The sequence below is a fragment of the Antrostomus carolinensis genome, unplaced genomic scaffold (genome assembly GCF_000700745.2).
Source record: "Antrostomus carolinensis isolate BGI_N321 unplaced genomic scaffold, ASM70074v2 scaffold37064, whole genome shotgun sequence".
Lineage (NCBI taxonomy): Eukaryota > Metazoa > Chordata > Aves > Caprimulgiformes > Caprimulgidae > Antrostomus > Antrostomus carolinensis.
The window spans coordinates 10,103-30,109 of NW_010312040.1; the positions used below are offsets into that span (position 1 = coordinate 10,103).

The following is a 20,007-nucleotide window of genomic DNA, read 5'->3' on the forward strand; positions in this document are numbered from 1 at the left end:
TGAACCGAACTGCGGTACGTCAGTCCCCCTCCTCCCTGCCCTTCATGGGCCCTTGGTTTTGTAGCTGTAAGCTGACACAGAGAGGGCAGCCTGTGCCTGAGGGAAATGACGCTGGCAAAAGGTTTTTGCTGCATGACTAGTAAGGTGTGGTCTCGTTGCTCTCTGTTTCTGAGCAGGGCTTCTCCTCCTTAGAGTGGGAGATCAGTGCAATGTGATTGTGATCAGGGAAACCCTCAGCAGCAAGGGAAGTTTTAAAACTTCTTTGCCTTTCCTTTATTTGCATATGCTTCATCCAGAATAGCCCCAAGCCTGGACTTTATTATCAGCCAACCAATTTAGCGAGATTATGCAAGAGGAGGAGGAGAGCAGATGTCATTTCAAATACATATGAGACTGGAAAACAAGCTTATTGCCTATTTGACTCATTTAAGGAAAGCTTGTGTTTGAATATGGATGAAGAAGCACAGTTACCCATCAGAAAAGGCCTCCTTAAGCCGCTGATCGGATATGCTCTAGCAGATGCAGGTCCATCGTAGCAACGCCGCTGCCACGTGCCCAGACCCGGCAGCCCATCAGTGCACGGCGCATGTGGCCGCTGGCTGCGTGGGGGCGGCTGCCGCCCCGGCGAGGGCGGTGGCGTGGCTGCAGGCACGGCCAGGCCGTGGGGTCAGCAGGCCCTGCTCGCCTGGAGCCGGCTGGTAGCCCATCTCCTGCAGCTTGCACAGTGTCGGTCATCCTCTTGATTCAGCAGCTTCACTGTTGCCCTGAATAAGGATGCTTTTCTCAGCTGGAAGCAGGGACTACTTAGGGATGAAGTAATTAAATCACTGTGTTCGTGAAAAGCCCTCACTGTTAATTTACAGTATTTGTCATAGCTCCCGGAATACAATCATGGAAACAAGGACTGAATTGAGAACAAAAGGAGGGAACTTATTTGAGAAATTTAAATATCTAGCAAATTTCGTAACAGTTTTCAGAAATCTGCTCCAAGGTTCTAGGTGCATAAAGAAGAGTTTAGGTTTTTTTCTGATTCTCTTTCTTTGCAAGCTCATTGCTTAAGAATAGGATAAGAATTTTACTGCAATTAGCAGCCTTACAAGATAAAGGAAATCTTAATATTCTTTCTGTTCAAGTTTTGAAAAGCTTGCTCTGTCTCTCCTGTAGCTGACGCAGAATGTAGGAAAGGGTAAGGACAGGTGAAAGCAGACTCAGCCATAAGGAAGAGAGAAATCTTAAAACAAGTATGAAAACAGCAAATCCAACAGGAAGCTCTCATAAACTTAATGGCAGCTAATTCTACATTTTGTAAATAGGGAGTTGAAATTCATATAAAGCATCAAAAAATACAGTATGGAAAAAATATAAGTACATTCACATCATCTGTCACTTCTTCCTTGAGCATGAATAATGAAAGGTTATGTGTTATTTTAAAAGAATTGTCCGTCATTATTTTAATTGTACTGTTTTTCAGGTAGTAATGTTAAACTTCTATTAGCTATTATACCAGTGAATACTGGTGTAAATTTTATTTTAATTTTCTTAATTAGTTTGATCATTTCCTCTTTGCAGGAACCTCATCCTTCTCAAATAAGACCTGAAAGTGGTCCACAAGCGGGTGGAACCACACTTACCATCACTGGTACAAACCTGGCCACTGGTTCCAAGAAGGATGTTCAAGTTTCAGTTGGTAGCCAGCCTTGCAATGTGTACGTACCCTGAGTAACTAACAATACAGAGTTGTACCCTAACAAAGCACCGACCTTTTCGGGCCTCTGGAAATTAAACAAATCCATTGTCTATCTCTTTGTGACTCATCCCATGCAATGGAGCTCTGCACGTTATGTTCACACAGAAACTCACTCAAAGGCTCCATCTGGAAGAAGCAGCTGTAAAAACAACCAAAGTGGGAGAACTCAGCTATCCAAAGATTTTTCCAGTTTTGGCTTTCTTGGCTTGACTGGCTATTCCAAACCCACCCATCATCATTCACTCAGCATCTCCTCAGTGGTTCCATATAAAATTTTAATCTTCCAGTGCCCCTTGGCTTGTTTCTCTCATTTCTTTTTCCTTTTATTAATTGCTGCCTTTCTCTTCCCCCAAAAAAGGGATGACATGAAGTGTGCTGACATTGCATTGTTCTTGTGTTTGTACACTATTCCTTTTCATATCCTACATTTTTTTAAAGACTCTAAGTGATCTGAAGAAAGTGTTGTCTCCTCTCGTAAATACTCAGTGCCTAGCAAAAATAGAGCCCTGTTTTTCTTGCTTCTGAGGTACTACAGTAAAGAATACAAATCACCATAATGTTTGTAACTGAAGATGTTTCCTCTTCTTTTTCTTCTCCAATCTAGCACTGAATTTGGAGATGAGATTGTTTGCATCACAGGACCTAATAGCAAGGTTGAAGATGTTCCAGTCACAATGGACTATGGGGGCACAACAGTTAGTGTACCACAGCTGTTTTCATACAGTGAAAATCCTACTGTCACCAAGTTCCTGCCAGTAAATAGCTTCAGCAGGTAACGACATGTTTGTCATAACTTCATTTAGAATTGGGTTAAAATATGTGTAATACATAATAAACCTATATACATATGGAACTGTTTGAAATAAAAACTCCTTTACTCTAGCCATGCATACATTTAGATACACAGTGTTTGTGATCTTTCTTAACTGCAGCTGATGTTTGAAAGTATTCCGTTTACCTCCAAACTTTGATCCCAACTTCAAACATAAATCTTGGAACCAGAAGAGATAATGAGTTCCTTTTAAATTAAAATGTCTCAAAGAAAGAGATTTGGAGCATTTCAGCATGATGTCAGACAACATGATCTTTGTGTTACTTGCAAATTGTTATCCTATAAGGATAACCTATATAAAAGGTTTCTAATGAAAAGCTTTCTAACAGTTCTTCCATTCAGCTTTTAATAAGTATGCTGGAAACAGAGGAAAGTTATGGCTTCTCACCTCTTTGTCTCATGAGGAAAAAACGTATCATTTTAGGAAATCTAGATCAGGGTTCAAGAATGCTTTTAAAAGGTATGCTCTCTTTATGGTGGTACTCACTAACACCACATCTGATAGCTGTTCCTTCTGGGAAAAAGATCACCTAGTACTAGTTGTGAAAACAAAGAAATACATGCCACTCTTATATTTGTAGCAATATGGCAAATCATCTGTATAAAAGTCCTTGTAGTATACCTCTGGTTTTGAAAGTCATTCTGTGACTGATACAGGGACAAACTTGTGACCTTGATTCAAGTTAGTGTCTGCTGTTCCCTAATATTCTGGTCTTTCTGCTTAGAGAGGTACAGTTGGCAGAGAGAGATCATGTTGTTTCCACTTTCTTTCAGTAAAAAGAAGTGTAAAATCATGACCTTACAAATAGGACATTAAAATAAAATTGGCCGTGGCTTCTCTTGGAGAAATTGTTACCTGCTTCCTTGAATATTAAGTGGTCACTTATGTAAAATAGCATTTGTTTTTAATATCTGATTTTGATTTTTGGTTTGGGTGGTTTTGGGGCCTGGAGGATTTTTCTGGTAGATCAGTAGTGATTTACCCTAGGGGATATAAAAGACTTTTTTTTTTCCTCTGTATAAACTGAAGCTTACTTTAATGGATTGCTTTGAGGATTGCTGTCCCTCTAAATCTATGTTACTTCAATGACTTAAATTCCCCCTGGCAACTTGCATGCATTCTTCTTCTTATGCGAATGCATTATTTTTTAAACAACGTGTTGCAAAGGAAAGGGAATAGAGAAGCCAAGTCCCTACAGACCCATAGAAAATACACTCTCACCTTTGTCTCTGTGCATGTGGTAGGTGGAGTGATTTTAACAAAACCATTGGAGAAGTAAAGCACAGAAAGGCATCAATGAAAAGCCACAAATACTGACAAAGCAATTTGTACTTTTTTATTCTGCTGTTTTAAAATGAGTTTGAAGTTGACATTGCTGCTTTTAAATGCTATGGTCATTGATAGCTTTAACAGAAGTCCCTTTTGTAGGATATCTAATTGTCATATTGGTATTATATAGCTGTTTTCAGTGGAAGTAGTAGCAGTGCAGGATAAAACATTCTATAGCTGTGGTAGTTTGCCAATGGCTTGACTTCTTTTTTAATTCTGCCTTTCAGTGGAGGGAGAAATATTACAGTAACTGGAACCGGTTTTGAGCTCATCCAGAGTTTCTCGTTGGTGGTATATGCAGAGCGTCCAGAAGCAGGGAGAACAAATCTTAAAAGGGTAATTTTCTTTCTTTTCCCCCAAAGGAATCACACTGGATGCATAACATATAATCTGTTCAAAAAATGCTTTTAAGTTTGCCTACTGGACTTCACTGGGCTTGGAATGGAATATGATTTGAACAGATTTCTGGGTCTGTTCAGGGTTTCTGTGAAAGAAGAACCTACTCCTACCATCTTGACTTACATGCATTTGTACTTTGCAATCTTTTGCTTTAAAATTATTTTCATTCAGTACGAATAAGGATGGAAGAATTAAGCTTCAAGTGGTAAAGTGGGTGTGTTTCAGAATTTGAAAGTGTTTATTTTTTCTTTATCTTTCTCCTTCTTCTCCCCCTGCAAACTTTAGAGATTTGCCTGAAACAGGACCTGAATCCAGACAATGCTGAGTACTCAGCTTTGCACAGTCAGTGCCTTTTATTTTCTCACACCTCAATGAACCGAGTCTTCTTTTCTTGCTTGCTTCATGCATATTCCACCTATAGCATGTTCACAAAAAGTTGTGAAAAATAACGTTAAAAAACCCCTTGCATCTCATGTTAAGAAGAACTGACATTACTGATAGTCTCAGTTTCCCACTCTAAATTTTAATGAAGATCACAACTTAATTAAATGATTGAGGACTTAAAAGTGATCTTCCAGTAAGAACATTGTAAGGCTTTTTCTAAGGCTGGCTCTTCAATTTAAGACTGTCTTGTGATCCATGTAGAGTTGGTAATGTGCATGTTTTTATTATATGCATGATTCAACTTTCAGAGTATGCCAAAGCCAGCTGGATTTGAGTCCATCATAACCCTATCCTTAAAAAATTTTAAGAGGAAAACTGCTTACGTTTCTTAGGCTATAAATTGGAAGATGTAATTATCTTGATAACCTTAACTCCCAGGACAATCTTAAAGTCTATTCAGCATTCTTGACAGTGTTTATCAACATTTCTTACCTCCCTTCTTATGTTTGCTCAGCATCTTCTCAGCACATTAGCTTAAGTCGGCATTAAATACAGCACACATTCTTGGTTAAGACTAGAAACTTTTCTAATCTTGTGTTTTGCTTCCACTTATATGGCAATATCAGAAATGTGGAGAAGAAGCTGTCAAATGGTATTTCTCAAAGTGAGAAACTGAGGTTGTGATAGAAGAAATGTTGAGGATTCTTGTTAGTATTGTTGGCTGTGGCTGATGTTACAGAATGACTGAAGGAGTTTCTAGGATAAAAACATTTGTATTATTGGGGATGGAGGACAGGTTAACTGAGTTGTTACTTTGCATAGTTGATTGACAATTAGTAAATTTTATTCCAAAATTTCACTTAGTAATTGTATTGAATTTCATTGAGGTATTTTACAGTGTAATCTGCCTTAGTCACTTAATGATACAGAAGATGATCTGGATTAAAGCTGCTATGTTAACCTCTTAATCTTTCAGCAATTTAATGATACCAGGCCAGTGTGGTCAAGAGCCACAGAATTTGGAGGCAATGGAAACTGATCTGTAGCCTGAGCTTTTTCTGCAGGCAGATGCTAGAAATGAATCAACAATTTATTCCCATTAACAATTTTTTTTCATTTTCTTTTTGGAAAATACCTCATACTATATTATTTCTGCTGTGTGGAGAGGATAGAAATCCAGTGGTTTTATTTCTACAATCTAAAGTTATCAACCATTATGTACAGGAGTGAGTCGAATTCTAAAACATGCATGTTCTTGTCTTGTTTTTTACAGTTTGATGGAAAACTTGTTACAAGACTCAATGAAACTACAGTGGTTTTTTCTTCCCCACCAATACTGGAAGACCCAGAAAACTATAACATTACCACTATTATTCTAATGGATCATTATCATTTGGTTGTAAAAAATGAGAGCCACTCCTTTGCCTATGTTGCAGACCCAACCTTTGAAAACTTCACAGATGGCATCAAAAAACAAGTCAACAAGCTTATTAACGCAAAGGTAAACTTGTTGAGAGATGATGGTTGCTCATTTTGTCCTTGAAACATGAATGGAATTTTTCCTTCCTTTCTTGAACCCTTAACAGCTGTTTGGTACCATACCCAAAATGCTTGGTAGTCCCTTACCTGGGCTAGATGATGAACATTCTCAGCTCCCCTTTCCTCCCCACTCCCTTTCTCAGAGATAGTTCCTATCTTTTTATCCATACTTTCCTGGGGATGCCCCCTCCTGCTGAGCCTGGTATTTGGAAATGCCCTCTGCCATAGAGCTCCCAAGGACTGCAGGGGACATCTCTTCTCGTACCAGGAAGTAGAGGAGGGGAATTGCCTAATTCCCAACCACTCTGCTCTTCTGTACACTGCAGTGCAAATCACATCTGCTGCTAAAAATGATCCAAATGGAAAGTTGTGATTCAGGACTTCTTGTCTCCCAAGTCTTTGTGATGCTGACTTAGCTTTGTATTTTCTGTCTAGGGCAGTAACCTGAACAAAGCCATGACGATAGATGAGGCCCAGGCTTTTGTGGGTGATGAACCTTGCAACATAAAAACACTAACTGAAACGGACTTATATTGTGAGCCACCAGAAGTACAGCCTCAACCAAAGAAACGACAGAAGAGAGATACCATTAATAACCTTCCTGAATTTATTGTAGGTTACCTTTTCAATAGAATTTAATATCATGTGTAAGTGACACTGATACAGTGCTTCTTAATTGAAGTAATTTGTTCTCCAAAGTTATTATAGTACTGTGAAGAAAATCCTTGCAGTTCTTTCTTCCTCCAGCTTCTGCCTTCTGTCAAGAAGACATCACACATGAAGAGTGGTCCCAAGCTGCCAAATGCCTTCTACCTTCATTACATAGGAATGTAAAATTGTAGCTAGACAGGCTGGGGATTTTTCTTCCTCTGCTAAGCAAAACAAAATTACTTCATAGAACAAAGTGCTGGTGACCTAAATTCAGCATAAAATATTCAGAAATGTTTCCTTTGTTTGGCAGTTTGAGCTGGAAATTCACTTAGTGAGACTTACAAAGAATTTAGAGCGCAACTGAGAAGTGAACCACTGTCCATTTACACTTTTTGAAACATATGTCTGTTCTTATCTAATTAGGTGAAATTTGGACTCCGGGAATGGATCCTTGGAAGGGTGGAATATGATACACGTGTGAGTGACGTCCCACTGAATCTTATTTTGCCACTGGTACTTATTCCTATGATAGCAATAATCGTCTTTTCTATCATCTGTTACAGGTAAGTTCCTTTAATTGGGTGGGTTTGCTTTCCTAAAGCTTTCAAGGTACTGCCTGATTGTTTTCAGCTCAGTCTACAAAAATCATCTTCATCTTTTTTTATGAGCTGCAGAACTAAGAAAGACAGTTACAGCTGGAAATATGTATGAGCACCAATTTATTCCTCTCACACACACCAAATTCCTTGCTGTCAGTCAACCCAGTCTGTCCTTTATACATAAGCACAACAATTGGTCCCAGGCTTGTCAAGCGCACAATTGCAGACTAAGTTGCACGTGTACATTCTTGAAATGGCAGCTAAAATGTGTCTTATGAAGGAGATAACTTATTCTGTATACATATCCATCAGCATTTATGCTGTCTCAGTCAGCACTGTTGATCTGAGCTGGATGGATTTGGCTAAAGGGTCATTTTGGCTTTTCCAGCTGAGATAAGTGTTACCCACACACAAATTTCATGATTAATGATGAAATTCATGCTTCACAAAGGGCCAGAACAATATCAGTATTTCACTTAAGACCTACTTAGCCCAGTTTTGAGGTTAGTAATGAGGGCTTCATAGTGTCCCTCAGGAAGGAGTGGATTTCACTCTTACGGGGTGTATGAATATAGCCAAAGCAAAGCTGAAGTATGTACTGTACAGTACTGATGTTCTCATGGACCTCCTGCAACCTTCTCAGTTCAGTCCCAGGCACACTCCTGGGTGGCTCAGAGCCAGCACAGGACAAGTTGCAAGCAATCTTTGTTCAGTACCTACAAATTGAGTTTCTGTACTTAAATGTGATTGAAAGCATTGGTAGCTACTGCTTATTGGATTTAAAATCGCTGTGCCAAGTGTGTTTTGAAGCAGCAGGCCCATGATAGTGCCAGATTGATATACGCAGAATGAAGACTTGGTCCACTGTTGCCGTTCTCCTCTTCCATTGTCTTTCTGCTGCCAGTGTTTAAAAAGAAATAAAAACCAGGAAAATGTCCTCCAGTCCTTTGGCTTCCCACTCAGAGCTGTTGCAAATTATTTACTTTTGCAGTTTGTAACTTTTTAAAAATCTTACCTCTATTCCATAAAGACGCAAGAGCCAACAAGCAGAACGAGAGTACGAAAAAATTAAATCACAACTTGAAGGACTGGAGGAGAGTGTCAGAGACCGGTGCAAGAAGGAGTTCACAGGTATGACAGATATTTGCTCTCCTGTGGGTCTTCTTGAGCAATCAGAAGATGGGCTGGAGCAATGATGATAAAACTTGATAAAACTATCTTCTGGGAACAACTAATTAGTAGATCTTAGTAGTCTTGATTACTAACATTGACATACAGCAGATATTTTGCTATTATATATGAAAGTCATAAATAAAATAAAATAGGGAGCTGAAGTTATTAAAGGAAATTGATCCTTCTAGTCTAAAGGAAGCACAGAGTTAGCAATGGGAAATAGACACTAGTTGACTGGGGTTACTTATAGCCATTAGTGTGAGTGGCCATTGATACAGAGGAAAGAATGTTTCATAGTGACTAACCATGCACTTAGTATTTAGCACAATGGCTGTATGTGCCAAATATGCACATTAAAAACTGTTTTCAGAGCTGCAAAATTTATTTGCAGCAAACAGCATACAAAGGGATAATTTGGCAAGCTCACAGGAAAGAAACAGCATTTTTCTCTGTTTATCATGGGAAAACATTAAGCTTGATTTGAGGCGCTAACTAGTTGTTCTGTGTAAGTGTAGAGGCATCATCCCAGGAAAGGCAGCAGGAGGTGTGAAGGCTCAGCATTTCTGTATGTCGAACTACTCATTGCAGTGCTTAAATTAGGCATCTGAGTGCAAACATTGCAAATATTGGCCTAAATGATTACCATGAAATGTCACCTCATTATCTGAATTATACTTGCTATTGTGTCATGTTGAAATAATCTCTACTAAAAAAGCCCCCACGTTTTATTTCTGAAGAGAAATAGATTATTTCATATTGACACTGGCTGAAAAGCAGGATTTAATTAAACAGCAATTTCAGGTTAGAGTTTGAAATTAACTTAAGAAGCTCAGGGTGTCTCAAAGATTTCATCCATGCTGGAAGCCTCTCCCAGTCTTGTTTTTCTGGCATTTCTGGCTTTCTTGTACCAGCTTGCTTTCTCTGGAAAACCAACTCCTTCTGGGTTCTGGACACCAACCAGAAGCAAATGTTTGAATCAAGAACTATTCTCAAATGGGGCTTCATTTCAAACTTTGGTTTGAACTGTGAGAGGATCAATCAGGGTTAACAGCCCTCCCTCTCACCACCTCTCCCATGGAACTTCATACTTGTTTCTGAAAGGAGAAGGTGCCTTCTCTTGCTGAATCTCCTGCTGCATGTTGGGTTGGAGGTTTCCTCTTTGCTCCACCAAACACAAACACTGGGGAAGCAGAATGCACATCTATCCAAGGGGTGATCCAGTTCCTAAACTGCATCCACTTGGGCTGATGATAAATTGAAACACTGAAGTCAAAACACATTCTGGATCCATACTATGGAACTGTAATGTCAACAGCACAAAGTGCAGAGAGTCTAAAACACATGGAACCAAAGATAGCCAAGGAAAGGGACATCAGGGAGGAAGTACAAATACCACAATGCTGGAAACCACAAGATGCTTTCTCCCTCAGCTTTGCTGAATGCTTAAACTGAAGAGGTAAATGAATGAATAAGAGCAATAAAATTGCTGAGACAATAAGTCACTATATTAATTAATATTATATTCTAGTCAATCAGCAATATTGAGTAATTGGAAAGCCTTCAGCTAGAATAGCTGCTCCAAAGGATGATTCCCTAATTTTTGTCCCTTTTAAGAACTTCAGAGCTTTTGAGTCCCACAGAAATGTTTCTGTCAATTTCAATGAACCATTTAACCCTCTTCCTTCCTGCCATCCCCTTTCTTACAATTAAATTAGCATGCTTTACACTTTAAACCTTTTAAAAAAGAAAACAACCAATATTGCAGTGTCTTTTTTGGCTCTGTGCTACAATCCTACATTCATATATATCACCCAGATGTCCATTAAGGTCGTTTTTTTGGATAGGCGGCAACAAGGAAATAATCTGTGCTAAGGGCAGTTATCCTCATGTCACCAATTAGCTGTGGTCATAGTTAACAGGATAATTGGTAAAAATAGCAAGAGACAATGTGAGATGAAATAGAGTTTTTGGTGTTGAGTTGCTTTTTCTCCATTACAAGGCACCTAAAGAGATTGTGTTGCCTAAAAAAGCTGCAAGCTTTTTTAAAATGAACTTTTAAACTGTCTTGCATATTCCAGATCTAATGATAGAGATGGAGGATCAGACAAATGATATCAATGAAGCTGGAATTCCAGTACTGGACTATAAAACCTACACGGACAGAGTCTTCTTCTTGCCCTCCAAAGACGGAGAGAAAGACGTGATGATTACAGGGAAGCTGGATATTCCTGAGGCCAGGCGGCAGACTGTGGAGCAGGCTTTGAACCAGTTCTCCAACCTCCTCAATTCCAAATCATTTCTCATTAATGTGAGTACTGAAGTAGATTCACCTTGTCTCTTAGGTAGGCATACCTGTGTATGCAAGATAGTAGGTTTGCAAGCACAACTGAACCAAAATTATTAAAAATAAGTAATTTTCATACAGTTCTGATTCCACAGTAACTGCTGCACATCAGTAGAATCACAGCCAGAGCTTCCTGGTGGGGTGGAGAGGCAAGATGTTATTTCTGTGCCAGGTCATGTAGTATGGAGTTAGTCAACATTGCAATGGCTGTAGGAAAACAAATACTACCTAATCTGCCATAAAACATGCTGTTACAAGTTTATTTTAGCCTTTTAAGAAATGTGATCAGAGAATGCTGATTCCATCCTGGTTCATCACAGGAGTCACCTGCAGGCAGCCATCTGCTTGATAGCTGTCCCAGAGAGGCAGAGGCTCCTCAAGTGTCCCGTTCATCAAGATTGATGAGTGCTCACAGCAGCTCTGAAGAGACTTCTAATTGCTCACTCTCAAAACCTGAGGCTGATTGTCAAACACCTAAATATAGATTTAGCTTCTAACTTTTTCTCCTTTTCAAAATGAGGCTCCAGTGCTGAGCTAGTTAATGGTAGCATTATAGTTTATGGCAGACAAGAGCGCGTTCCCAGATGTACTTAGATTAGTGTCTTTGTAATTTGATGTGAAAGGACTGGGAATTTGGGGGAGAGGGGAGTTGATTTTCTCTTTTAAAAAATTCTCACAGAACATCTTTTTTTTTTCTTTTTTTTTTTCCATTTAATTAAAGCATCCTTTTTAGATAAGGCTTCAGTTAAAGTATGTAATCATTCCTTGGGTTAGTCAAGTACATTGTGTGTGTATCTAAAAGCAATTTATAAGTAACATTTTCCTCTAAGTAGTTTTTCCAAACTTCTGAAAACTTGTCCATTCTGTGCATAGGAGATTAATATTAAAATAATATTGCTTGTTTTCTTAGTGCAGACAAATGTTGAGGTTCTTCAGAAAACTGTAATCTGACTTGATTTTACATTTGTTTTCTCTTTCAGTTTATTCACACACTGGAAAACCAAAGGGAGTTCTCTGCTCGAGCTAAAGTGTATTTTGCATCTTTACTGACAGTTGCTTTACATGGAAAACTAGAATATTATACTGACATCATGAGGACGCTGTTCTTGGAACTGATGGAGCAGTATGTTGTGGCCAAAAATCCAAAGCTGATGCTAAGAAGGTTTGAATGATTGACATATTTTCTGTAGTTCTCTGGTTTTCTGTAAATGTGTTTATTTTGCAATGTGACTGTATTAAAATGCCAACTATCTGTGAAAGTCAGAAATAGCCTGGCCCAAGCATATTAGGAAGACAAGCTCACCAGTCATAGCTGTGGAAGGCACAGGAAAGTCTGCTGGAAAGATTTCCTTATTCAAATACTGTAGCGTGGAATCTGCATCAAGATTACTGAAACATCTACCTTACTTCAAAATACAATGCCAAACACTTCATTTAGTTTTTAATCTAATTTTATTGCAAACGATTTAGCGTTTATACCACACATCATCTCAGTAATGAGCATGCTAATCGGCTTGCATTATGAATTCAATGAGGGCTTGCTCTAGTGTTTTTAAGCCTGTTGTTATACCAAATAAATTACAATAGACCTTGCTCGGTGGATGTTGTAGCTTTGTAATCTGTAGGTTGTTTCCCAGTAACTGCACAAATGGGTTAATTTTTTAGCTCTTACCGTGTAGACCCAATTTAAGAGTTTACATATAGGATGTGTGCTTTTCAGTAATGAGCTGAAGGTACCCAGGAATGATGAGCAATACAAAGCACTTATCCTAAAGCAAGTACATGCTCTCAAGACTGTACAGGCAAATCATTGCATTAGGAGAGTGCATGCAGTTAAGCATATAAAAAGCAAGCAATGTTTTTCTTTCAAACTTTGTCATTAAGTACCCTTAACCATACTCGGGTTGGGTTTTTTTTTCCAGATCTGAAACAGTTGTTGAGAGAATGTTGTCTAACTGGATGTCTATTTGTTTGTATCAGTACCTCAAGGTAAGAGTTGAAGTCTGTTGCTTGTGGGGTTTTTTTATCAATAATACTTAAACACGCTGTACTGAGTATATCCTTTGTCTTTGCTTTATTTAATTTCCTTTCCTCTAAACAGGACAATGCTGGGGAACCCCTTTATAAATTGTTCAAGGCTATCAAACACCAGGTAGAAAAAGGCCCAGTGGATGCTGTTCTAAAGAAAGCCAAGTATACGCTGAATGACACAGGCTTACTGGGAGATGATGTAGAGTATACACAGCTGGTAAGTGGAGCATGATTAATATATTATAAAATCATTTTTTTGTTTTAAAATTAAGTCCTGTAGTGTTAAGTCTGTACATACTTTCCTGAACTACTATGATCTGCATAGAAATTCTGATCACGGGCAGGATTGTCAATAGTTTGACAGCAGCAAGTCTCCAAGCAGAAAAATAGAATTATAAAGTATCTTCTAAGCCTTAAATCCAAGTCCTGCCACTGTGGAATCCATTTCAGTAAATCCTTTTCATAATTTTCAAAGCCTGTCTGAACAGTGGTCAGGGGGTTTGACTCCTTCCCTTTTCCCATCTAAATAAACTGGCAATTGATTTTGCAGAGTTACTGGACTAACATTATGCTTGAACTTCAGGTTGTCTTTCTCCCTTGTGATTCCTGCTCATCAGCACATCAAACGTCATTTTAGAGATAATTTTATTTGTATACCAGGATGAGCTCCTCTACAGTCCTGTGAGATGGCTCTGCAATCTCTAAAACACTTTTTGAACCTCTGTACTTGTTCCTGTGTGAGTCAAACACCCCTGAACATGGGCAAGCCCAGCTGGCGTTGAAAGGGGTTTATTTCCACCTGGGGAAGTAATTCCCTATAGTGATGAGGGGAAGCTGCCTCTACAGGCAGTTCTGGAGACCTGTGTTAGATGCTTCAAGCAGACATCCTTGCCCAGGTATTCCCCATCTGAGCTCCACCACTCCATGAATCTGATCACCAGTGCCACAGTCCAGTGCTCTTATGTACTGAATTCTGCTTTGACTTACATTCTGTTCACCCACACAAATTTCCACCACTTTTTCAACCAGACTCCAGCACACCGGTTCACTGTCTTTTTAAAAACCTGAAGCAGCCTCTTTAAGGCTTTAAACCTTCAGCTGTTTAGGGAGCGTAAATTCTGGTTTTACTCTTTCTGACAGTCTTGCTGGTTTTCTTCAGGATACAAGGTAATGAATATCAAAGATGCACAGACTGTCCTTCAGAGACCAACACAGGAGGTTTTTTTCCCCTCTCTGATTTCTCTTTTATTGACATGTTAGGAACCATTTGTGGTTGTCTCCAGCTGCGAAAGATGCAGCGACATATTTGCAGTGTGAAAAGAGAAACTTAATAAAATGCTTTATTAAGTCCTGGTTAAAAAAAAATATATATATATATAAATAAATCACCATTTTGTATATTCTAAAGGGGTGCTGATGGGAGGACTGATATGAGGAGATTGCTGTAGGACTTTCACTCACAGAATCACTAGACTGTGACCTACACTGCCTGAAGGAAAAGGGTGTGCTGGGCAAGAAGAAATGTTTTAAGTTCAGTTGATATTTTGGGGATTATTTGAGTTGTCATCTTCATATCTGAGCTGAAAATGCCACCCATAGAAACCACACTGACTGGCAATGCTGGTTCTATTTTCTCTTGTGTATGGAGAACAAAATTTACTTGCACAGTACACTGTGTAAGACTTAATGGCAATAATTCTTTATTCAGTCTGTTTCTTTTCATAAAAAAGTCAATGCATGCAATTAAGCAAAATGAATGCAGTGTGAAAGCAGAAAACCTCTGTATGCAATCAGATGTGGGCACAACAAGCATACTAGCTACATATTAAACATTATAAAATGGTACAGTACCAGTATTTGGTCCAGATTTGTGGATTTCCCATCAAACAAAGATTTTATGTGTGTGCATGCATAGAAGATGATGAGATATATGTGTGTGTGTGTGTGTGTGTGTATATACGTATGATGAAAGATTATTAAGGGGGTTACTATTGCTATAAAAAGTTCACTTCTGCCTGAAAGTGAGACATGATGGGAAAATATGATATAGAACAGTTGTCTGCTCTCTAATTGTTCTTATTGAAAAGATGAATCTGTTTTGCATCACTGGTTATGCTGACATGCTGCATACTGAACCAGCAGCAAAATCATGTCAAATTACCATAAAGCTAATAGGAAAAGGAAGGTGAAATCTCATTATTAGTTTGAGAGTTGTGTCAAGGGACAGTGCAATCATGTTTAATTTGACTGCCGTATGGCATAGCTTTTCTTCACTGTTTAAAAATACCAGCCACGCAAGTTTATTTCTGAGATTTGAGATGATAAATTCAGGCATCATGGTTGGCAGGACCATATGTATCTGAAAGCTGTAATGCTTTGGATGTGCCTGGCCTCCAAAGCTAACTGACTGGCAAAAGATCCATGAGAGCTCTGAGCTGTTGTACTGATTCAGCTAGTGAAAGACAGAGGCTTTCCATAACATCTATTTGGTTTTGATGGGGCTTTTTCCTTCTGGGGAGGTTTCCTGGCCATCATTTTCTTATTTGCTTTTGTCTGTATTAAAACTGACACTTTTATAGCAAAGCTATTTTTTAAAAAAATCACTCTAGATTTAGCAAATTATAGGATTTCAATAAATTATCTTTAATTTAAAAAACCTATGTCAATACTATCAGAAAACAGTAATATTTTAGAACTAGCATAAACTACTTAAGTATATTTCCTGGAGCTGTGGGAGTTACCGTGACAACAGTAAGCAGTAAATGAAGTCTTCAAACACACAAAGATTATATAAATGGCTTTTATACATAAATGTGTGTGTGCACATGTGTATATTTTTATCTATTTTATATATATATATATCTCTAATGAACAGCTGGTCACAGAAGGTAAAGTTGCAGGAGCTGAACAAGTTCCTGCTCATCATTTGAGCTGTTTTAAATCACCGTATGTACAGACCTAGTCCACTCAACTTGAGAAGTTAAACCACAGCCATGAAAACAGTGTAAAGGAAGGCAAAAGCACACAGTATTCTACAAGTTCAGTGAAGTGCAGCTCAGATGATTATTGGGAAACCGTGAAGTTTGGGTACTGCATTACCTGTGCTTTTCTATGTTCGAGGTTATCAGGCTGTATGAGAACCATGTAACTAGTCAGCAGTCCAGCTGCTTTGTTCTTGTGTGTCCCTCTTTAATAAATCCCCAAGACTCAACAATAGTAGCATGTTAGACATAAGTAAATCTATTCTGTACCTTTTCTGTTTTGTCATAGTGGGAGGAATTATCTGGAATTTATGATAGCTGGTTGCCTGCGTAACAGTGAAGGATCCCTCAAATAATCCATACTCTCATCGCAAATATGTGCTGCTGTGCAATTATCATTGCACAGTGAATTTTAGATACTGTTTGCATTTAAATCACCCAGAAAAACAGATTCAGAGGTAGTTCAGCACTGATTTGGCTTAATGACCATGCACATTCTTTTTTTTCTTACAGACAGTAAATGTATATGTACAAGATGGAGGAATCGATTCCATACCTGTGAAAGTGCTGAACTGTGATACTATATCACAAGTAAAGGAAAAGATAATAGACCAAGTCTATCGAAATCTGCCGTGTTCTCAGTGGCCAAAAGCTGAGAGTGTAGTTCTTGGTAGGTAGCTACTTGTGATACTGTATTGAGCAGGTGACATGTTACATGTTTTTGTGTTTCCCCTGGAAATGTCAATAAAAGCAACACATTGGTTTAAAAAAAGAAATAATTTAATTTGTGTTCAGATGGATGCAAAAGTACAGCGTTTTGCAGCAATCTTAATGTGGATTAAAAATTAATGCTTTCTTACAGAATTCTTTTTCCTGACTTTTAAAGTTTTGGTGTACTGTCACTAGTGTGCAAAGAGCCTGTTAATGACTGTTAGCACAAATGTATTAATGTCTGACAGAGTCACTGTCTCAGTTACTAATTAATGTGATAATGACAGCATGGACAATTAACTGATGGAGAAGTAATGATGCAATTTCAGAAACTGTTACTGATTTTGACTTGCCTTTATGATGGTTATTCAAAAGAATTATAACTTACAGGAGCTGCACTTTTAGGAGATGATGAGCCACCCAGCCTCTGACAATCATCCTTCTTGAAGGCTTTCCAAATTGGTGTTCTCTTCTTGAGGAAAAAAAAAAAAAAAAAAAAAAAGACATAACTTAAAAGGCCTAATAATCTCAGAATAGAAGCTCCAATTAATAGTTTTGCAATATCTGCATTACTACCTTAATCTGAAAGTAGAAGATGCAATCCTTGCTCTTCAGAAAATCCTTGTAAATTCCTTTAAAATGCCTTTTGTATTCCGTACAAAGTCCTTCTCTATTTTGGACTGACAGCTGTTCTTATTATTTATGTTTGTAGTATTCTATGCAAAGGAATTTAGCTTCCTGTGGAAAATAATCAGAAGTCATATGCACGGTTCGGAATAGTTCATGCAAGCTTCTCTAATAAAGGCCAAACTATTAAGCAATAAAAAACACACATCGTGGCCTGTGCCAAATGACTTCTTTTAACATTAGACAATGCATCAGTGGGTCTCTAAACTGAAACATTCTTAGAGTAGTTATTTTTGCACATAATTAAAAACTGTTTTTTCTCATTTTAATTACCCCTTAGAGTGGCGTCCAGGTTCTACTGCACAGATCCTCTCAGACTTGGATTTAACATCCCAAAGAGATGGCAGATGGAAACGTATCAACACACTAATGCATTATAATGTAAGGAGGTGTTTCAGAGCAGTTGTTCACATCTCTTAACTGTTCTCTAGTAATAAATAAAATTTTATTTTTTTAAGAGAAACTTCTGTGCTACATAAAGAATTAAAAAAAAAAAAACCCAAACCCTAGCTCTGGGTCTAGGTAGTAAAAGCTTGGGAGCATGAAAGGCTGGGTCTAGACATATTGGCTAAACATCTTACCAAAAACATATCACTTAAATGCCAGGTTTCCTCATCATTGTAGTGTCCAAATCCGAATTCCCCTTTGAACATTCAAAAACTCCTTTTACTATGTCTCATATTCATCTCTTCTTTTCTCTACCACTTCCTGCCCCTGAGAATTGTCTTTGTCCTTGCTCTGCTGCTAAATAGATTTTCGGTTGGTCTGGTTTGTTCAACAGCCCAGTCAGGAGAGCAGATGTTGACATTTTTGTACTGTCTGGTTTAGGTTTTGTACTGTGCACTCTACCAAGCACTTGCAATCCACTTATTTTCCCTCTGTATGCTATATATTGCTTTCTAACAACAGAAGTCCTGATTAGGAAAGACGGAGTTAGTTTTCCCTCAGAAAATAGACAGGTCCAATGCTTCATGATAAACCCCATTTTTGTACAAAGGGCACCCACACCAGATTGAGGAGCCACTGAAGTTTTGGAGAAGTTTCTAGCAGTTTCAGTAATCTCAGAGGAGGTGTTGATGGGATCTCTTACTAAAGGAGGGGGAGGGAGTCTGTTCTGAATTGCAGAGCCAGTTGCCCAGGAAGCATTTGAAGGGCAGCATTAATCGTAGATCCAGATTCCCTGCCAAAGATTACAGAAACCACAGTTTAGGTGTTGCGAAAGAGGTTCAGTAGTGCGTACTTCTTTCGAATAACATCCCTGTTTGTATTTTCAAAGGTCCGAGATGGTGCCACGCTCATCTTATCAAAAATGGGAGTTTCCCAGCAGCCAGAGGATAATCAGCAAGATGTCCCAGGGGAAAGTAAGTATCTTGTGGCTTCACTGCCTCCCAAAATGACTAGAAGTCAAAATCCACACAGAGGGAGTGACATTGCTGTCTTGATCTTGTTTATTGAGCATGTCTGTGGAGCTAGATATTCCCCACCAGACTATACAGGGCTTATTTGTTGTGTGTTACCCACTGAACTCTTGCAGTGGTTTTCTTTGTCCTCATTCTAAGAGCCTTAATAGAACGCACTCTCAGCAAACATTTCCTTGTATATTTTGTTTCTTAGTTTCCACTGCATCTATAGTCAAATGGTAAGTTTCATCTTTCCAAAGCTTTATCTCCTTTTTTCCTTCCTTTTTCCTTTTCTCACTTTCTTCTCCAAATTTCTTCCACTAGAATTGAATGCAGTGTTCTAGATGAACCACAGTAGAGACCAGCTCACTGCTCTGTGATATAATAGATCTGACGTAATTTTTTAATTGCATTTCTTAAAACTGTGTTGCCTTGCAAACTCATCTCTGTATGTTAATTTTGTGTCTTTAAGTTATGTTTCACCAGCTATGCTAGCTTGGTTTTTCCAGGGTTTGTTGGTTGACTTTGTTTATTCCATACGTGTTATCTCTTTAGATGCAGCATTTTCCACAATTCATTTGTTCACTTTGAGGTTTGCAATCTGCTGTAAGTTATTGTTGGGAGTTTCCTTATAATGTTTCTTCTCTTTCACATCACTCTAGCAGCTGTTGCATAACTCTTGTGTAGCTATCCTCTACAGTATGCTGCATTTCTCAACACAGAAGACAACCTTTTAGCTTGCAACCCATCTTTTAAAGCTTTTCCTTCTACATGTTAGTATTCTGTCTAGACCAACTTCCTTTGTTTCAAAGGCTCTTGAGACACAATATCCATTATAGCCTAAAATACATTCAATTTTTTATGGAAATATTTACTTGTAAATTTATATTCTTTGTCACATATGTTTCCTTTGCATTTCAGATGTTCAGTTTCTCTCTTTTTTTTTAATTCTTATATTCAGTTATTTTACATGAAGTAGAAGTTAGATTTATGGAACAATAATTGTTGAGATCATTCTTCCTTCTGTGAACTCACTTGATACGCTTTTCTGTCTAGCACTGATTGCAAAAGCCATTGCTTCACCTAATAGTTTCATTCCTTTAAAACAGATTTACTGATCTTAGATTTAATAGGTTTCAAGGGCTGGGCAGTCAAACAGATTGGAAATAGTACGTCAGAAATGTACATTCTTCAAAAAG

The 20,007-nt window shown here is 38.3% G+C and overlaps 1 protein-coding gene across 1 annotated transcript in view; it reads left to right on the forward strand.

The window, feature by feature from the left end:
• PLXNB2 (plexin B2) overlaps positions 1 to 20,007 on the forward strand; it is a gene marked incomplete at its 3' end in the record, with an annotated part of 35,805 nt that overhangs the window by 5,381 nt on the left and 10,417 nt on the right. Inside the window, exons 2-15 of the mRNA XM_029084733.1 lie at positions 1,548 to 1,706; positions 2,352 to 2,519; positions 4,137 to 4,245; positions 5,966 to 6,193; positions 6,667 to 6,843; positions 7,306 to 7,445; positions 8,512 to 8,612; positions 10,733 to 10,962; positions 11,979 to 12,160; positions 12,921 to 12,987; positions 13,100 to 13,246; positions 16,524 to 16,680; positions 17,689 to 17,789; positions 18,685 to 18,769. Coding sequence (XP_028940566.1) covers positions 1,548 to 1,706; positions 2,352 to 2,519; positions 4,137 to 4,245; positions 5,966 to 6,193; positions 6,667 to 6,843; positions 7,306 to 7,445; positions 8,512 to 8,612; positions 10,733 to 10,962; positions 11,979 to 12,160; positions 12,921 to 12,987; positions 13,100 to 13,246; positions 16,524 to 16,680; positions 17,689 to 17,789; positions 18,685 to 18,769 — 2,051 coding nt within the window. The remainder of the gene's footprint in view (positions 1 to 1,547; positions 1,707 to 2,351; positions 2,520 to 4,136; positions 4,246 to 5,965; positions 6,194 to 6,666; positions 6,844 to 7,305; positions 7,446 to 8,511; positions 8,613 to 10,732; positions 10,963 to 11,978; positions 12,161 to 12,920; positions 12,988 to 13,099; positions 13,247 to 16,523; positions 16,681 to 17,688; positions 17,790 to 18,684; positions 18,770 to 20,007) is intronic.